The following is a 19,178-nucleotide window of genomic DNA, read 5'->3' as shown; positions in this document are numbered from 1 at the left end:
TATACTGACCAAAAAAAATCTTCCAAAAATCATGAAAATCGTAATTCTAATTCGTGAGATGTGGGGTAAGGATAGCGTAGTATAACTTCAATTTTTCTGTTAATTTCCTTCCTTTACATGCTCCCAAAATTGGGGAGGCAACTTCGTGATAATTTACTTTTTGACAAGTTTTAATTGAAGGTTATTGACAATCAGTAACTGTTTAAGTTATAATAACTTTTTGTTTATGGTTTTAAAAAAATGGAATAAAGAGTTGAAAAGGAGTATCCATTTTTCATTATATGTTTTGTTAAAACACATATGTAAAGTGTTTGGTAATTACTGAAAAAATAAAATAAAACATCGTATTAGCAATACGTTGCCGACATACAAATTACTGATTTATATGTACCATTTTCGATGTAACTTACACGAATTTTGATATCAAAAAATAATACAAAACAAATATTAAACATCATATGAATATTTGACTGAAAGAAGACATGTTTCAAAATCAAGGATTCGCTAATTCTCATATTGTTCCTAGTGTGTTAAATACGAGCCTACAACAAGTTGCATATATACAAATTCATATTAGAAATGCACAAAACATATAGCGTATTCTTTGGAGACACAAATTTACGAACAGAAACATTAAAAACAACTCATTTGTATGATTAAATACATCTACACTGTTCACATTGTATTATTATCTGGTCACTTTAACATCTCCTATTATTTAAAGTTTACTTATGAAAAAAAAGAATTGTGTATTTATGAATATACTGCAGAAGAAAGAATGTTCGACCAACAAGAAACCACCGTCTCAACTAGGACAGGAAGCTTCTTTTAGTTTAAAATATCAATAATTTATGATTAGATAGAAAAATCTTCAGTTGCAAAAAAGATATTAAATTATATAATTATATGATATCTACAGCGTGAAACTTTTTAATACATGAAGTTATTACAACAGTTCTATTGTTTAAAATACACAAGTATCATCGACTACTGAACATCTTAATAAAATTTCGTATTTTGTCACTTATAGTAACACGTACTGCTTTTAAATTCACATGCTTTGAGTTTGTCATCCCAAAAAAGAGTTATATTGAATCTGGGATTAACACAGATTCTTTTAAATATTTTTCCATGATCACAAGTGACATAACCTATACATGTCTCACAGGACTGATAGTCCCCACGACACATGAAAGTACAGTCCTTTACACATTCACCATTTGTATCGTTCCGACACTGTCCTGAATTCGATGAATCCGATAAAGAGTCACTACTTGTGTAAGCTAAAGAAGTTAATATTTATTATTACAACTGATTAAAATGAACGCTAAGGATAAAACAAAAAGTTCACACACACACACACACACACACGCACACACACACACACACACACACACATCCTCTCTCTCTTGTTCTCTCTCTCTCTCTCTCTCTCTCTCTCTCAATGAACATACCTGGGGCCCTGTTTAGTGGTTTGTTGATTTCTTTCACAAGTGACTTCATGGACTCTATCGACTGTTTGATTGAACTAAACTTGTCTAATACAATACCGAGGGTTTTGTTAATTTCATTGGTACCTGAAAAAAATTTATATATATATATATATATATATATATATATATATATATATATATATATATATATATATATATATATTAATATATATATATTAATATATATATATTAATATATATATATATATATATATATATATATATATATATATATATATATATATATACACACAATGTAAACATTCAAATTTGAATACACATGATTTCCTAAATTTTTGATTAACCATTATTTTCAGATTAAAATCGGGGATAAAAGTCACTATGTCAGTTTTTATTCACCGTTTAAATTAAACTAAAACTAAAATTAAGGTACCTCACAACACCTGCACTTATATTTTTAAGACACTACATCATAAGATAGAGATTTAAATGTTTTGTTACACTGTTTATATCGTTCGATTGGGGTTTATATCGTCGTAGCTCAGTGGTTAAAGTATTTGGCTTCTGAACCGCAGATCATGAGTTCGAATCTGCATGGAGCATTTGTTCATTAAATTTTTGAAAATGTAAATTTCACCCAAAATTAAACATGTTTTGCCTATTAGACTTAAATACTTTTTATCCATTATGATATCTATCATAATCAAATAATTTTCTGCTGATATGAGAAAATATTTCATGCTGTAGTGAGCCACCTTAATTCAAAATTAATTGGTCGTTTATTTTCAAAATAAGATATAATCGTTTCAAGAGGGATGGTCATGATTTTTGTAAAAATTTATTGGGAGTTGATTTTAATCAACTCTTCTATGCACTTACTCGGGCAAAGCGAAAGTGAAACAGTGTTTGGACCTAAGCACAAATCAATACCGCTGACAACACTTAGTTCTTGAAAAATAATCGATAAATTCGATGCTATGTATTCTGAGGCATTGTTTTTCAAAAAAACGTATTTATTAATACCATGGAAATAATAAGATTTTAAATTGTACAAACAGTTTAGATATTTTTTAAAGTTGTATGTATTCCTACGCTTAAGTTCAATGTAGTCTCGTTCAACCAGACGCTTGGCTGTTGAATAATATCCGACAAAACAGTCTCTCTTGCTTGTCGGAGATAAACGGAGACAGCCGAGCGTTTGGTTGAACAAGACAAGAGTTCAATGTTGCCTGGATCCATACAATTTTTCAGAAATATTTCGATTACTGATACTACTTGCCATGCAAAATCACATATCGTTGATTTTGAATAAATGATAATCGATAAATTCAACTCCCGTCAGTACTTCAGTACTTTGATTTTTTTTTATTTTAATGTGTCCAATGCTTCAGTAACGTATTTCTAATAGTCAATCAAAATTTGAAGGTCAGTTGTTAAGTTATTGTTGGATGCAGAGCTCACAATTCTTTGTTATGCAAAAAAGCCTAAATTGTGTTATTTCTTTACATTTTGAATTTTCTAGGCTTAGACCTAAGATGAATGTGACAATTGCAAGGAACGGTTTATTGAACGAATTAAAACAAAAGCATGGCACGAGCCGTGTTTACATAACAAAGAATGGTGATTTCTGTATCCAACTTATAACTCGACAACTGACGTTCAGATTTTGGTTGAGGATTAAAAATGGCTTTCTGAAGCATTGAAAAAATATCAAAACCGGAAAAATACATTTTTATCAAAATCGTGATCATGCCCCTTTAATATGGTAATACACTAAAAACGGTACAATGTAGGCTAGTATTTAAAATTTGGGGGATTTTTCAAATACAATTTAGGAGGGGATTGTTCTTAGATATGACTGTTCTGAGTTATATATATGAATATCAATTGTTGCATGAAAATTTATGTTGGTGTTAATTTATTTCTAAAACACAAGTCCTTGTAGGAGTTCACCGGGTTGTTCTTCTTCCCCCGCCGCTATAACTACAAACTTCTGATAAGAACCACTGTCTTTTTAACAGTTTGAAGTATTTCACTGTACAAGTCTCAATTGTGTAAAAGTACTGCTTACATGGTCATGTTACACATTAATGATTCAATTCTTTATTTTAAGGATTTTTTAAGCTAGGAGAAAAGAAACATCAAATATGTAAGTCAAATTTTTGCAAACAACGAAAATGCACTTAAAAAAGCGAAATATATGAACGTAAGGCACTGGTCATAATTTCAAGGTGTGCAATTCGATATAAAGAATCTGAAGGGATTTTATACCCGTGTGTTGGTGCCTATTTATGAATGCTATTCAGCTTTGATAAAAAAAAAAAAAATACGAAAAAAAAAATATTCCATTAAATCATATTGTGGGTCAATTACAAAAATCTCTTAATGCTGCCTTGAATTGTGTTATATTTTTATCTATTTTTATAAAAAGATTTTGATGTTCATCAATGTTAAATATATCACAATGTATATACGCACTATGTTAGACCTGCAACTCTTCTTTACATGTTTCATTGTGTATGAATATATGTTAAAGATGGAAATCGAGACATTGTACGATAATTAAAGTAAATATGTTTTTACCATCTATCTGTGCCTCCATACTATTGGTAATCTGGTTAGGCTGGCTATTTTGGTAATAAACAGTGGATATCGCTACGACAGCCGAGATACCGAGAATTATGAGTATCCAGAGAAGGTACTTGCATATTTTCTTCAAAAAACAAGGTTTCTATTTTAGAAAGGAAGAAATATATTCATCCTTTCTTTTTTACCGTTGACATTCCAAAAAGAACCTTTTGAAAACTATTCTATAAGCGAGAAAAAAATTACTTTTGATCTGGGCTTATAATCCTTTGTGTCCAAAGAATATTGGCTAGTGTCATCTGTCAGACCCGAGGAAGGTGTGGGGGGTAACTGTAATAAATGTAAATACTCATTTCAAAAGTGAAAGTTGTCGGTATTTTTATTCATTTTGTTTACGACCATAATGTTCATTAAATGGATGTACTTTTTAATTTTTTTCATGCTTATTTAGAACCACATTTGAGAAAAGTTTGAAGTTACAGAACGAAAATTTAAGTTACATATATAAAACAATAAGTTATGATATTAATTAAGAAAAGTTTACAAATGTAAATCTAAAATTGAAGTTATAATTAAAGATAAATCGAATCAGGTACAGTGTATTTAATTTAGAATGTTAATTAATTAAAATAAACAGTTTGTAAATTAATTGTCCAATGTAGACCTACTTGTATCACTGACACATACATATGTCTGATGAAAACATCCCAGAAAAAGAGGTTGAAAAACTTAAATTCAAAGTTATTGGAGAAATTTTGTCTCAATTTTAACTAAATGGTTCAAAATCAAACAAGATTAAGAAACTCGCCCCCTTTTTGAGGCACGTTGCATCGGAAGGGGGCATAGTTTAAAAAACAGACATTAATTACATCAACGTAAAGAAAATTAAATGTTTTAAGACTTCCAGATTTAGTACTTATATATATAAAGGCGTGTTAGAATTTCGGGTAGGTCAGCCCTTGGCGCCCCCACCCCATACTTTATAAAAAGTGCTACGAGTATATATTTCTAATATGCCTAGAAAAAAATCACTATAATAAAAGTTATAGGTCCCACACCTTCTCTCTCCAACGGCTAGGAGTTTCAAGTTTACAGATGAAAAACTTTCTTTTAATATTTGTGCATTCGGTCATCACTTTCCACGCTTCATACCTTCTCCTTATGGATTAAAATTTTGAAGATTAGGGGATTTGGCGGGTTTCTTTTATAGAAATTACTAAGGGCAAGTCTGTGTTAGTCCCCTCCCTAAACTCAAAAACGAAGATGCGTGTCTATATTTCTTATATGCAGAGTAAAAGAAATATCGTTACGTATAATTCAGCCTATCATGAATGAAAAGGACCTCACCTTGACTTCTCGTGATGTTTCTTGCACGCTCCCTACAAAAACGTATGAAGTATTCTACAAGGAACAAATTTTCGGAGTTATCAGCAAATTAACTGCAAGATACATCATCAATTATCAGTACTTATAACTATAATAAGTGTAATAAAAAAACATTACCAACTGCTTTGTGGTTACGGAAGGTCCGTAATGATTGGATAACCTAGAGTCTCCTTTTCCTAAAATATTCTACAAAAAGGAAAATATAAGTATTTATTACGATAAGAATATAACATAAACTCACATGAATCTACATTGATTATCCTGTTCTATTTTTCCGTTTTCCAGATGTTGATCACGTTGCATTTTCAATTTTGATTATCCGATCTACAAAAAGTAGCAATATTTGGCCAGCTATATTTTAATAACTTTTTACTAATATCATACATCTCTGATATGCTTTAATGATTTTATTTATTACATTAAGTCAATCTATCGAATGAAATAAAAGGAAACGTTTTTTTTTTCAATATAGGCACGTTTCAGTCCTGTAACCGCCTTTTTTTGTATCCGAATGCGACTGCAACAATTAAAAAAAATCATAACATTTTTATTTTTTTAAATCAGCTGACCATGACAACAAATATAGCATATAAAAATGTGATCACCTTTGAATCATAATCAACATACTCGAGCTCGATTCTTTATTAGCAAGCAGTTATTGTGTTTAAAGACTGTAACATTTAGAAAATTTCATATTATGTCAAATATTTGATGCATAAAAAACACAACAACGAAACTGTTATGATATACGTACTTCCACCCTGATTTAATTCAGATTACTTATCAAAATATTTTTTTGTATCAAAAGGTTTAAATTTCTATCAAGACTTAAGGCCACTGAACATCGCAATATTTTAGAGGATAAAGTGTATCTATAGCTGATAGTAATTTACATAATGAACCGACAAGTACGAAATCTATAAAAAGTGAATTGAATGCAAAAAACATCGGAATGGTTGTCAAACCATTCATCTTTAATAAAATATCCGTATTAGAATGGACATATATTATATTGTGATAAGCGAAAAGAAAATCACATAAATTATTGTAATGATGATTTTAAAATATTTTGAAAACTTGCCCTCCTTTTTAACATAACATGTTTGTAAAGCAGCTATTAAAAGTATAAATGCCATGTTCGTACAAGTTTTTTTATAATTATGATAACATAAATAACTTAAAGAATTATGTATATAGGTAAAAAGTATAAAATATCAAGATGAAAACCTACCCATGCATTATCATACTGTAACCGCCTTTTTTCTGTATCAGAATGCGACTGCAACATTTAAAAAAACCATAACATTTTTATTTTTTTTAATTGGCTGACCATGACAACAAATATAGCGTATAAAAAGTTGATCACCTTTGAATCATAATCAACATTCTCGATTCTTTATTATCAAGCAGTTATTGTGTTTAAAGACTGTATAATTTAAAAATTTATCATATTATTTCAAATATTTATCCTAATATATCATTAAGTTAGATACTAAAACACAACAACGAAGCTGTTATGATATACGTACTTCCACCCTGATTTAATTCAGATTACTTACCAAAATATTTTTTTGTATTTGAGATAAAGATAATAAAGGTGTAACCTACGAACAGAAAATAATCAAACATTCAGTTTGCAAACTGATAAAATAATTTGATGATATCGACAGTTTTCGATATTTGAACAATAAAAAAATATTCGCTTCATATCAGATTTATTTATAACATATCATACACTTCAAGGTAAAAGCTTGAATATACTTACTGGTTGTGGAAGAAAGGTACTGCTGTGCTACAATGTAAAATGACATTAAGAAATGCACGAATGAAGTTAAGAAATTAAAAGAGGAATTACTTTGTAAATAGTTTTTTGTTAAATTAAAGTTAAAATTGAATTATATTTTTATTAAAATGGAATCTTGCCAATCGATTTTCACGAGGGACAAAACAGCTTGGCTGTCCTATAGATTCTTTAAGCTATAGTTATTGAGAAATATTGTAAATCGTTTCTAAATCTTAAATTAAAGGTTTAATTTTTAAAAACTACATTTAATCAAAAACTAAATTGTATAAATCGTTTATGGAATGGTTTCCAAACCAAATATTGATATAAAAGAAATTTTGTCTTTAAACAAGTTGATATACTGCCCATGTAATTGATTCCAATGTGTTTTTGGTTGAAATAAATATTTTTTCTAAATAATACGTTAACAAGGTAAATTCTTGTATCAAAATTCAAAAAAATTAATGTGGCTTAAAATTTTAAGCCTTATATGAACGCCACTGCCTTGCATTTTCTAAACATTACCATACCAAGAACCCTACTGCAATAAAAAGCATATGCATATAACAAAAAAGTCGTTCAATAAAAGATGGAAATATTCTGAACTGCCAAAGTGAATTTTTAAAAATGCTTGCTATAAAGTACCGATTTCTGCACTCGGTCAGAATTTCCAGGGTTGTCACATTCATTAGAATTCTGAGAAACACCGGTGATCGTTCCTTGTGTATTCTGTCAACATGAAAGCAAACACCATTGTTAATACCTTAAGGATAATATTACACGTTGGCCTTATATTGAATTGAGTTTGTGAGTACTCTGGTTCGTCTGCACCAGTTACAAAGTGTGTATAGGTCTCCATAACAATATTATTAGTTACATGGTTTATAGTTGACCTAATATAGTTTATACATGGTCAGTAAATTCCATGTGGAATTTACTGACCATGCATTAACCATATTAGGTCAACTTCAAACCATCTTACGATTATATCTTACCGACTATCTTCTTTAATGATAAAAAGTAAATAAAACAATGGGAATCAAGCTTTAATAATGATATTACAAGTTTCAATTTGAGTACAAAACCTCCATAAAACGTCATAATGCTCCAAAATGACGTCATAATGCTCGAAGGGGGTAATATTTTCTAATGACTATGTATGGAATATATATAGTCTCCACGTGACAGTTGTTAGCCAATGATTTTCTTTCAATTTAGCAGGAGGTAAGATATATTATTATGCACCTGTCAAATTGAATCAATGGCTAAACGTGTGAAGATCTCCAAGGTTCTTTCTTACACTGAGCTTTGCATTATAAAAAGAAAACAAAACATCTTTTAGACAATGCTTTAAGATAGTCCAAAGATTTTTCTCAATAAACGTAAAACAAAAGAAACGACGGAAAAAATAAACTGTTGTTTCAGCCTGCCTAGTGGGTCAAGCATAGGGTCTCATTTTGGATTTCGTGCGACTGTGATGTTGGTGATGACATTGAAAAGCAATATATCAAAACGATACACTTTGTTTGAAATCTTTTAAGAGAGAATATTCGACATATTGAAATGAACATTCAGGTACGTCAAACACGAACGATGGTTCTATATCAAGATTTTTTGGCTTGAAGCGTAAATTTCTATATTTACTTTTTCTAGTGTCTTTGTCTGTGATAACACAACGTATTGTTTTTGTACTATATAACCCATAACTTCAAATAACGCCAAATTGAGGCGCCAGCGGGTTTTGCTTAATTATTTTTTTAAAATTTAATCGTACGATAGCTTGAAATTATTTAAATATAAGTAATAAGGAATCATTCTTTGAATATTATGAAGTGATAATATTTAATTTCGGTCGGGGAGTAATCAAATCTATCATAAAGCCCTTTGGGCTTTATTTGTTTAATCATGCCCCGACCAAAATTATCACCTCATTATACTCAAAGAATGAATTCTTATTTTCTTCAATATTTGCCTTAACTACTGATTTTGTCTGTAATAAAAATACATGTCAAATTTTGTTTTCATATTTAAATGAATTTTCGATGGAATATTTATCAAAAAAACGTTATATTCATGCTGTTAACACTGAAAAAAATTGATGTGTCTTATGACGTACATTGTCCGGGCACAATCCGTGTTTGCATGATAAAAATAATGTACATTGTAATAACATTATAACAATAACAATTTCATTTATTGTAATGTTGATATAAGCAATGCAATGTTTAATCTTTTATGGGTGACATTACATTCGATATGTGAATATATCATAAAGTCTTTGGGGTTTTATAGGGTATTGATATCTCTCTGACCGTCATGATCACCTTATAAAAGTCAAAGAAATCCTTATATGAAGCATTTGTTATTTATGAAAAGAAGTTGGAATACATACTCCTACACTTTGTTTTTCACATTTTTGCTACATACGTAGCTTCCCTACCAACTCTAACAAATTGAAGATCAAAGAAACGAGAAATATCTCACAATAAAATGAAATTAATTTATCCATTACGAATTTCCATACAATTTATTAGTTTTTTTTAAATTTATAATCGATTCTTCAGTGAAGTTTATTTCAAAATTTTTGGTAAGATAAGGTTTATAAACACTTACCCGGAATGCAACATAAAGCAGAATTTAACAGTAAAGCAATGTTTTTCTTACATACAATCAACAACCTTAAAAGCAGCCGATTGTGATTAACCCAATGTTAAGAAAATACAAAAGTCTTACCATGTTGCAGGATTTCCTTAAAGTGTGTCGATTTTTTCGACTAGACATTTAAATACATCTTGAGAGTTATTTTTAGCTGCTTATTTTTTGTATCATAACTAGGTTTGGTGTGTCTTAAGGTTAACCTTAAAAATTTGACATAATTACCGTATGGATCAAAAACACTCAGTGTGCATCAATCTAATTCATTATGTCTGTCTGTCTGTCCGTCTGTCTGTCCGTCTGTCCGTGTGTCTGTCTGTCTGTCTGTCTGTCTTTCTGTCCCCTGACCGCCTGTTTGTCTGTCTGTGGACATAATTCAGTTCAAAATGTAAATTCAAAATGTATATTTCAATCAATTGGAAATAAAGCAATCTCAGATATAACTGTTCGATTTGAGAATTATTCTGACATTTTTATTTACATTATCTATTATATTTCTTCATTGACTAAAAGAGGGAAAAAAAGAAATTACTTAAAATAGCTTTAAATTACTGCAATTAAAGGGGGCAGTGTTTTTTTCTCTATTAGAACCCAGTAACTTTGTTGTCACTAAAGGGGAAACTGATTTGCTCCTGGTAGATTCAAACAGGAAATTCCCTAAAGCCACAACTTCAGAGAATTGCAAATAATACTGACTAAACAAGATCCTTTTTTCATCCATTTTCTAACGATGATGGGACAAATCTATCAACACATTCAAAAGCTTTTATTTTGGTGACACATTTAAGGATTGAATTTCGCCGACACATTAAAATGTTATTGTCGACTGACTTTTAAATAAATACCGATATTGTTGAAGGAATAATGAGTTCAAGCTAAATAGTGTAATGTATCAGTGCTATTATGTTGGATTTCATGAGCAGAAAAAAATGCAGCTCAAGATAAATAGATTGAAAAGGTAACAAGCGATATATCCAAATTAGAAAAAATGAAAGCACTTATTAGTTCTTTCAATAACTAAGCATTATAAAAATCAAGATCAAAGATAATTTATAATCAACATTTTGAAAGGTCATAATATTGTAATGCGATATGTCATTCAATCAAATACGTAAGTCCATAGATTCTAAATGAAAAGAAACTATATATCTTATTCTTGAACTTGTACTTCATACTGTACTGGTAAAATTTCGGACTCAAAACTGTGCTTAAACATATTTTATTGAAATGTCCAACCAATTCAAAATTGCATCTTTTTTTAAGAGTTTGCTTTCAGTACGCTTTACAAGAAACAGGTTATTCCATATGTTATAAATAAATTGAATCAATGTATTTATAGACGCCAAATTTTTATAATGAGAACTCTCTTATTTTAGAAATTGACAAATTTTGCCTTCCTTGTTTTGATAAAGAACTAGGTCTGAGTTAAAATAAAATTGTTGTTTAAATAGAGATGAACTTTGTCATATTATTTCATTTGAAAAGTGAAACACATTCTTCAGGTCTATTCCCTTTTAATTTCACAAGTTACGTAAAATTGGTGGTAAACAGAAAAATTTCTTTGTAAAAGTTAGGTAAGTATATCGAAGATACATTGGATATGAAATTAAAAATCATTTGACTCCTTTAAAGTACATAAATTTGAATATTTTCTTACAAAAAAAATAAAAGTCAAGTCTGATAGGATATATCTTAGAGAGTTATCATAAGCTAAATTACCGATGGATTTGTGCTGTCGGAGCCCCCGGATATGTTGGGTGAACGAAAACCTCTTATTCCAGGTACATTCTGTTGATATTTAAAGGATTTAAATATAAGCTTTAATGCTATTGTCTTTAATAAAATTGTTGCAAGTCAAGTTTTTAATATTTTTACAGCTTTACTGTTTTCGTTTTTTGTTTGTTTTTGTTTTTTTTTTGGGGGGGGGGGTGGGGGGGGGGGGTTGATATTAAAAAGGGGAGGTTGGCGTGTAATTATTACAAAATTATGTCGGATTTTTAACTTAAAACTCTCGAGGAGCAACATAATTGTGGTAACTCCTACCCATGCATTGTCATAAAAGGCACATGGCCTCTTCTATCGTACTGTGACTGCAAATCAAGGGAAACTTTTATATTTCTTTACATCTCAATATAATAACACTTCATGTAGTGTGTAAAAAATGCTACATTTTATAAGCTTCTGGTGAATATACAAATCGTCGTAATGCGGTTACGTAAAACTGTGCTTCATATTAATCATTTATATACTTTCGGTGAATATTTACACACAAAAATGGTACATGAGCTCCGTTTAAAATCTGATTACTTACCATAACTCCACCGGTCCCTCTAACATTTTGCTGTTGTTGATCTAGGGGCGATAATGGTGGTATCTAAAATTAGTTTTGATATTTACTTACAGTTGAAAGATTATGTTAAATGGACCATTTTACATTAAATCCAAGATGTTAATCTCTAATCGCAATAAGAACTTGTGTTGTAATGAGTTTTATTGGCGTTTTTTTAAATGTGTATTTATAATTATCTTTAAGATTTACTCTAATTTTGCTTTAAAGGTTTCATTAAATGTAACCTAGATAATACTTACCGGTTGTTCTCGAAAGGTTCTGTGGTTCTATAATATATAATTGTGCATATGAATATGTGGTCAATATTTGCTGAATTGAATTTTAATTTATTAAAAAAACGTTCCAGGTTTTTTGATTGCAAAAAGATGCTTTTAATACAACAGTTAACCTACAAAGCGATATCCTCGGGGAATGTAACAGTCTGTGGATTGATGAATTCCAGGTACCTTAAACAAACAAGAACAGGTACTTTATCAAAACAATAAAAAAATTGACTTATAACTTATACGATAGTTTTAATAATATTTTAGAATTGGGGAGAGTTATCGTATTTTTTTTCTCTTGCTTGTTTATCAATGATGTGACAACAATAAATCAAAGTCTAAAGTACCATATCTTTTAGCATTACCTCATTCTCTTTTGTATTGTCTTTATAATCTATTTCAGGTTCTTGCACACCCTGAAAACTGCTGTATGCTGAACCCTACCGCAAGGAAAATAAGTTTTAACAGTTAATTCAAAATTTAAAATGAATATAAATTTAACTATTATACAATTGATAAAAATAAAGAAGAGAGGACTTAATCGAATTGTACAATTAAATTACAGCGGTAAAGATCTAAATTAAAGATATTTATGAAGAAAAAAATCATTTGTACTGCTTTATTCATAATTTTTAAGTAAATATTACAATGACTGTCCTCTACTCCGGCATGTTTATTTCACTTATTTACGACCCCTACCCTGGGGTCTGGAATTCACAATTCTCTTTTATGTTATCTCTGTATATGCAACAAGTTTCAATTCAGTTTCAATAAAAGCAAAGAAGAAAATATATGCATTAACAATATATTACTATTTTGTCTCGCCCTACAGCCAAAACCCCTACCCCGCTGGTTATAAAATTTACCGCTTTGATGGAGATGTTCTTTTTAATATGCAGTCAGTTTTAATTCAGTATCAGCACAAGTAAAGAAATAAACATACAGTAATATACATTAACACAATATGACCACTTTAGCCCTGCCCTAGGCTCAACACACCTACCCTGGGGGTCATGAAATTAACAATTTTGGCAGAGAGATTCATTGTTTTAAAAAGTATACAGTCGGCTTTGATTTTATTTGAGTAGAAGTACAGAAGAAAATGTTTAAACATTATACACATTAACAGTATATGGCCATTTTGGCCAGCCCTAGAATCAAAACCCCTATCCGAGGAGACGTGAAATTTTAGTATAGGGCTTACGAATATTTCAAAATATGCAGTTAGTTTTAATCAAGTAATCTTATTCCAATTTAGTTTATATGACCATTTTGGCCTCGGCCAGAAGTCAAATCATCTATCGCAGGGGACATGAAATTTACTATTTTGAAAGAGAACTTCCTGCTCAACATAACTATGAAATTAATTTTATTCTTCAGATGTACAGAATTAGAATGGGAGAATATGTTTATGGTCATATTTTGGTAGTTTTGCCTTGCCACTAGGGCCACTGTAAAGCAATATCCCTTAAATTTAGAACTGATACATTGTATGTTTCTCTTCCTGCAAAGATGCATTACGCCACATTTAAAAAAAATGGTCCTGTATTTTTCAAGAAGTTAAACATGTTCAATCATTAACATTCGACGCACGGCGATCAACAAAAACAGATGAAATTGTGTTGTATGTTGTTTACAACATACACAGAGAAAGTGTTTTGCAATTGGTGATTGCGATCGTATAAAAACTATGATTTAAATGGATGGAATGTACTTTAAGCGATCTGATATGAAATTATATTCAAAAATTACCCTATAACTCCGTTCTCGCCTTTCATTAGATCGTGGCTGAAAAGTAAAAAAAGATTGTTGGAATAATGATAAAAAATGGTAGAAATATATATATGATTCTCATATTTCTTTCTATAAATTACAGAATCTTGATACAGTCAGATTTAAACTTTGGTTTGGCATCACATTAATTGTCTTATATTGCTTCTCAATAAGACATGTCTCTTTTTTAAAAACAAATTATCTATAAATTTGAAATAAAACGATCAAAAGATGGGTTTTTTCAAAAATATTTTTTTCATTTAAAAAGTAAAACGTGTTATTGACTCAAATGGACATGATTTATCAAATACTAATGTCAAAATTTATTCACACTAAATTTCAAATTCTAGAGTATGTTACTTGCTGTCAAAACGTATTTTCCCCATTATCAAAAAAAAAAATTTTAAACAAAAAAATTGTATTTGGTATTTGTCCTCCTTTAAACAACGATATCGCGTTTTAGAAATGATACTAACGATCCATAAAATGAAATATTGATGTTGCATTCCATCTTAAAAGAATAATATACTCATTTTATAATGCATATTGAATAGAACATTGTACGTTTTAAGATGAACGCAGTGATTGTTAATCTTTGTGATGTTTTACTTCAAATACGTTAAATGTATTTAATATTTAAGAAATGAATTTAATATTTTTTTTATTGATCGACGTATCAAAGGAAAAATTGACCGGAAAACTTCATCATTGCGCCTAGCGCATTAATGAAAAAAATAATTTCTTATCATTTTATAAAATATTTTCAAATTATAAAATGTAAAGTTCCATTGATCAAAAATGTAAAAAATTTAACAAAGCGGTCGTATGAATACAAACCAACAGCAACAATATTCAAAATGGATGTGCCCTCATCTGATGCAGAGCTTTTGAGCTGAATTCAATGGATGAAACACAAGTAGAGAGTTAATATCTGAACCGACTGAATCGAAAACGAAAGGGAAAAACATGCGATTGCGTGTGATGTTATTCACTATGCAGCAAGATTCGTTAAAACTGGTTTTAATGCGAGTTTGATCGCTGGAATGCACCTGGGCATAACCATGCAAGGAGACGTGATCGTGTACGAAAAACGTTGGATATGTCGACAAATAATAGTATGTTTGTGCGACTTTTATAAATGTTGTGGTAACTAGATAGTCAGTGCGGTACTGATTATCTGCCGCTTTGAATACGCCGAAAGAGTTGATGCACTACTCATAGCTTTGCTTTACGATGCTGATAACCAATTATGTACGTGTGTTAATTTAAAACTCATCGTTACCAAATTTGAATAGTGGTGTTACCGTGAAAGTTTATGTGCCTATATTTCGTTATGAATAATTCCTGGAATTGGAATAGCCAGCCTCTCTGTAATTGTTGATCGTTGATCTCAAGCAGACGAAATTGTGAGAAGACGCTTTATTTTCTATTTAGTGATTTAAATAATGTGTATTGTTTATTTTTGAAGGTAAAACTTTCAATTTTTTATATTCATAAAGTTGTATTTTGTTTGCTTACAATTAAACAGACACAACTTTACATTTTGTTGTCCGCGTTTATCTTGGAAATTCCAGTTTTAAAAATAGTGTTAAATCAGAACAGATGAAAAAAGTAGATCCGGCAAATTTTAGTGATGCAGGTATCAAAACAGACACGCGGTTTATCCAAAGTGCACTCATTGCTAAGAACTGTTGCCTCCATTAGTAAAACATGAAATTCTGATCTAAAGAAGTGAAATATTTTGAAACACAAGGGCCGGAGATAGAAAAACTCATCTGTCGAAGGGTCAAAAATGGATAAATTACTTGTTCTTCAAAGAGTTAAGCATGAAAACTATCAACTATTTCCTGTTTAAAGCTGCATGGTCCGATTTTTTTCGCTCTTATAGTATCAAATTATGTTCTATATAAACCAATTATTTTAGAAAGTTATAGACTTTCGCATTTTTACATCAGCAGAATCAGTCTCCTTTAAAAGTTATGAATATTCGAGTAAATAAATAATTTCTTTATGGGCATATAAAAAAAAAACCGAACTGCATCATGTGAATGTTTAGAAAGGGGAACCGTTTGGTTTCGTTCCCCAAATAATTGGGTTTATTCAACCCGCATGTTTTGTATCGACGGTAATCAAAGTACTCTTTAGAAATATTAGTGAACAAAATGAACACAGGTTTATTTCTGATTTGCCAAAACATTATAACCTTTATATATAGCGATGCTTTAGCCGTGGCTGCCTCGACATCGGTGGCAAATTTTGTTATGAGGCGAAATAACGCAGTACCTCTTTATGTCCTTTGTTTTGTTAACAAATTTTGTAGATCATTTTATTCAATAAAATATAGTTTAATTGACTGGCAAAACTACATGAATAGCTTTTATTATGCACATACACGGCATAAACATCGTTTAAAAGCGTTCACAAAATTTGATATAATATCGGACCAAGCAGCTTTAATCAAACCTTTATGTAGTCAAATGATTCCACAGGAAGAAACATTATTCAGTAAATGACGAATTAATTAACAGTTACTTCGTACTGAATAAGTAAAATTTCTGAATAATATATAAAAACGTCCAACTAATTCAACATTACGGTTTATGTTTACGTCTTTGTTTTAAGCACGGTGTACAGGAAGTAGAATATTCCATATGCAATAAATACATTGAATGAACTTAGTCATAGTCTTTACACACGTCAGATTCTCATAATGAATGCTGTACTATTTTTATAATTGACTGACTTTATTATTAACTTCCTGGTTTATATTTTAAAAAAAATAATGTCTGAGTCACAATAAAAAACCGTTCTTATTAGAGATGAATGGGATATTTAAATGGTGTAACAAATATAAGGTTCATTCCTTTTGAAATGCACCATTAAAGTCTTCCCTTTGTCTTAACAATTTTAGAATTTCAGGTGCAAACCAAGGATTAACGCCTTCGTTCATTTCTCATAAAATTTATATGACATTGGAAAACCCATTCTATAGTTCAAGCAACTGTATCAAACTTTAGGATGAAACATCATCCTACCTAATTGTTGTCAGTCTTTAGGAGTCGAAAGGAAGACCCCATCTTCAAAGGAAATAGCTTTAATCTTATAACAAACCGGAAAAATGACTCCAGAATGGAATTTCCCAACAGAAATCTCATTCATAAGTCAGCTTTCCGAGGGGGACTCGGCGACTTTTTAGTCAGTTGAAATCCATCAATATAACACTGGTACCGATAATATCAAACATACAAAGTGAAACGATCTGAACGGACCTGAAAATAATTCGGGGGAGGGGGGGGGGAAATATTTAGGTCATAGATTCTTAAAAAAATTTAAAGTACTAGGATACTTCCTCTTTTGGGGCCAGATTAGAAATGTTGGAACGTGATCGATTCTGCAAAAGTCCTTGAAATAGGGGAATAACATTTGACGACCTTGAAAAAAAATTGCTTGAATCATATTATCAAGACTCTTAGGATTTTTTCTATTTCTATGAACAAAAAAGTAATTTAAATATATATAACAAAACAAATCACACATGAATCTCAGTGTCTTGATTTTATAAAATGACTTGAAGTGTATTCAAGTAATCCTTTTTTAAGATATATAAAAATTTCACTTGAAAATACATTAGTGAACACAGTCTTACCCCCTCCCCTCCCCTCCCCCCTTAATCCATCTTTCAAATTAAAAAAAAAGAATATTGTTATTTTTACTTAGAAAACTTCCCTCTTACCATGTTGTCTAAATGTTCCCCATGAAATGAGGCCATCGCTTTGCGAAGACATTTAAATATCTATTGAGGAGGCCCATATGTTTGGTTAGTTGTTCCATGCATAACTGAATACGTTTGGTCTTTTGGAAAATCCTTTAAAAATGATATATATTTATTTTTTGCATTGAGTCATTTTAATTTATACATGTAACATATGATCAAATATTCCTGTTTATGTTTGAAAATTAAATCAGAACAAAAAAAAATATTTATTTACATGTTCTTAATAGGTGATCTAAGACAATCAAACATTTTTTATACTAAATACTTTTCTGCAGCATTCATTATTTTTTAAATCAAAATAAGATAATTGTAATAAATAATGAATAAAAAAACTAAAAAAAAAACCCTAAAGTATTGCTCTAAGTTTTCAGTGAATAGAGCAATAAAGAAATATCAAAAAAGCCTATTTTAATAAGCGCCCCTAATCCATTTTTTGACAGTATATTCATATGGCAAAAATTAGATAGCTAAAAAAATACTGTTTTTGCAATTGTAGGGTATTTTTTTTTTAATTGAGCTTATGAGTAATACATATTTCGTTTACGTAGACGATACTGCAAATATGTTAATATTTGCTATCATACAAATCATATACTTTATTCAAGAATTTTAAATATATAAGAAACATTTTGTTTTTATATAAAATATAAACAACCAGGGCCGTCTGTTTTAAGTTTGCAGTAGAACTATTCTAATAGAAAAGGGAATTTTTTGTGACGTAATAAAATAACAAAAGTTTGATAAAAAAAAATCTGTGTCGGGGATAAAAGTACGGCTATAAAGGAAATCAGATATCACAATTATGCATTTAAATAGCGATTAAAAGGCGTTTCGTTTCGAGGTGGTTTGGGTTTGTTTTTTCCTGGTACTTCTTCATCCAGAATGACTATTCAACTGCAATTTTTTAAAAGAAAAATTTCGTCGATCCTCATGCAATTTTAAAGATTTTTTCTTTTCTATTTTCTCACTAAGATTTCACTTGAAAAAACAATCAATTCATCGTATATCATCTGACAGTCAAATATGTTCGACTGCGTCCTAAATTTGTATTTCATTTGATAATTTATATTTACTTAAAAAATCAAGAAGACAATTATGCTGAGTATAAAAATTACTTAAAACTTGAATATCAGCACACAGAATGAAGATCTGA

The 19,178-nt window shown here is 30.0% G+C and overlaps 1 protein-coding gene across 5 annotated transcripts; it reads right to left on the bottom strand.

Moving 5' to 3' along the window:
• Positions 1-447: 447 nt before the first annotated feature.
• LOC128176227 (uncharacterized) lies at positions 448-18,075 on the bottom strand. 5 transcript variants are annotated; one of them, XM_052842442.1, is made up of 16 exons: positions 17,984-18,071; positions 14,230-14,265; positions 12,843-12,917; positions 12,607-12,660; positions 12,454-12,480; positions 12,176-12,238; positions 7,855-7,938; positions 7,192-7,218; positions 6,986-7,030; positions 6,658-6,705; positions 5,544-5,612; positions 5,388-5,441; positions 4,287-4,370; positions 4,038-4,185; positions 1,455-1,577; positions 448-1,283 (listed from the first exon to the last, which is right to left on the bottom strand). In XM_052842442.1, exons 1-16 carry the CDS (start codon positions 18,017-18,019, stop codon positions 1,021-1,023), a joined length of 1,236 nt encoding a protein of 411 aa, XP_052698402.1. In that variant the 5' UTR covers positions 18,020-18,071; the 3' UTR covers positions 448-1,020. The 5 variants fall into 5 exon arrangements, with proteins under 5 accessions (XP_052698402.1, XP_052698487.1, XP_052698557.1 ...); XM_052842527.1 differs by having other exon boundaries at positions 4,038-4,167; positions 17,984-18,068; XM_052842597.1 differs by lacking the exons at positions 6,658-6,705; positions 6,986-7,030 and having other exon boundaries at positions 17,984-18,075.
• Positions 18,076-19,178: the final 1,103 nt, after the last annotated feature.

This window comes from Crassostrea angulata, chromosome 1, assembly GCF_025612915.1.
Source record: "Crassostrea angulata isolate pt1a10 chromosome 1, ASM2561291v2, whole genome shotgun sequence".
In the NCBI taxonomy this organism is placed as follows: Eukaryota; Metazoa; Mollusca; class Bivalvia; order Ostreida; family Ostreidae; genus Magallana; species Magallana angulata.
This window is presented reverse-complemented; position numbering and strand designations above follow the sequence as displayed.

Bases quoted from the DNA above. Each gene is read 5' to 3' on its own strand.
- LOC128176227 (XM_052842442.1), bottom strand. From the start codon at position 18,019: ATGGCCTCATTTCATGGGGAACATTTAGACAACATG. The intron at 6,706-6,985 runs GTAAGTAATCTG...TAAATGTTGCAG, and splicing joins AAATACAAAAAAATATTTTG to TCGCATTCTGATACAGAAAA. The intron at 5,442-5,543 runs GTAATGTTTTTT...TGTTCCTTGTAG, and splicing joins CCGTAACCACAAAGCAGTTG to AATACTTCATACGTTTTTGT.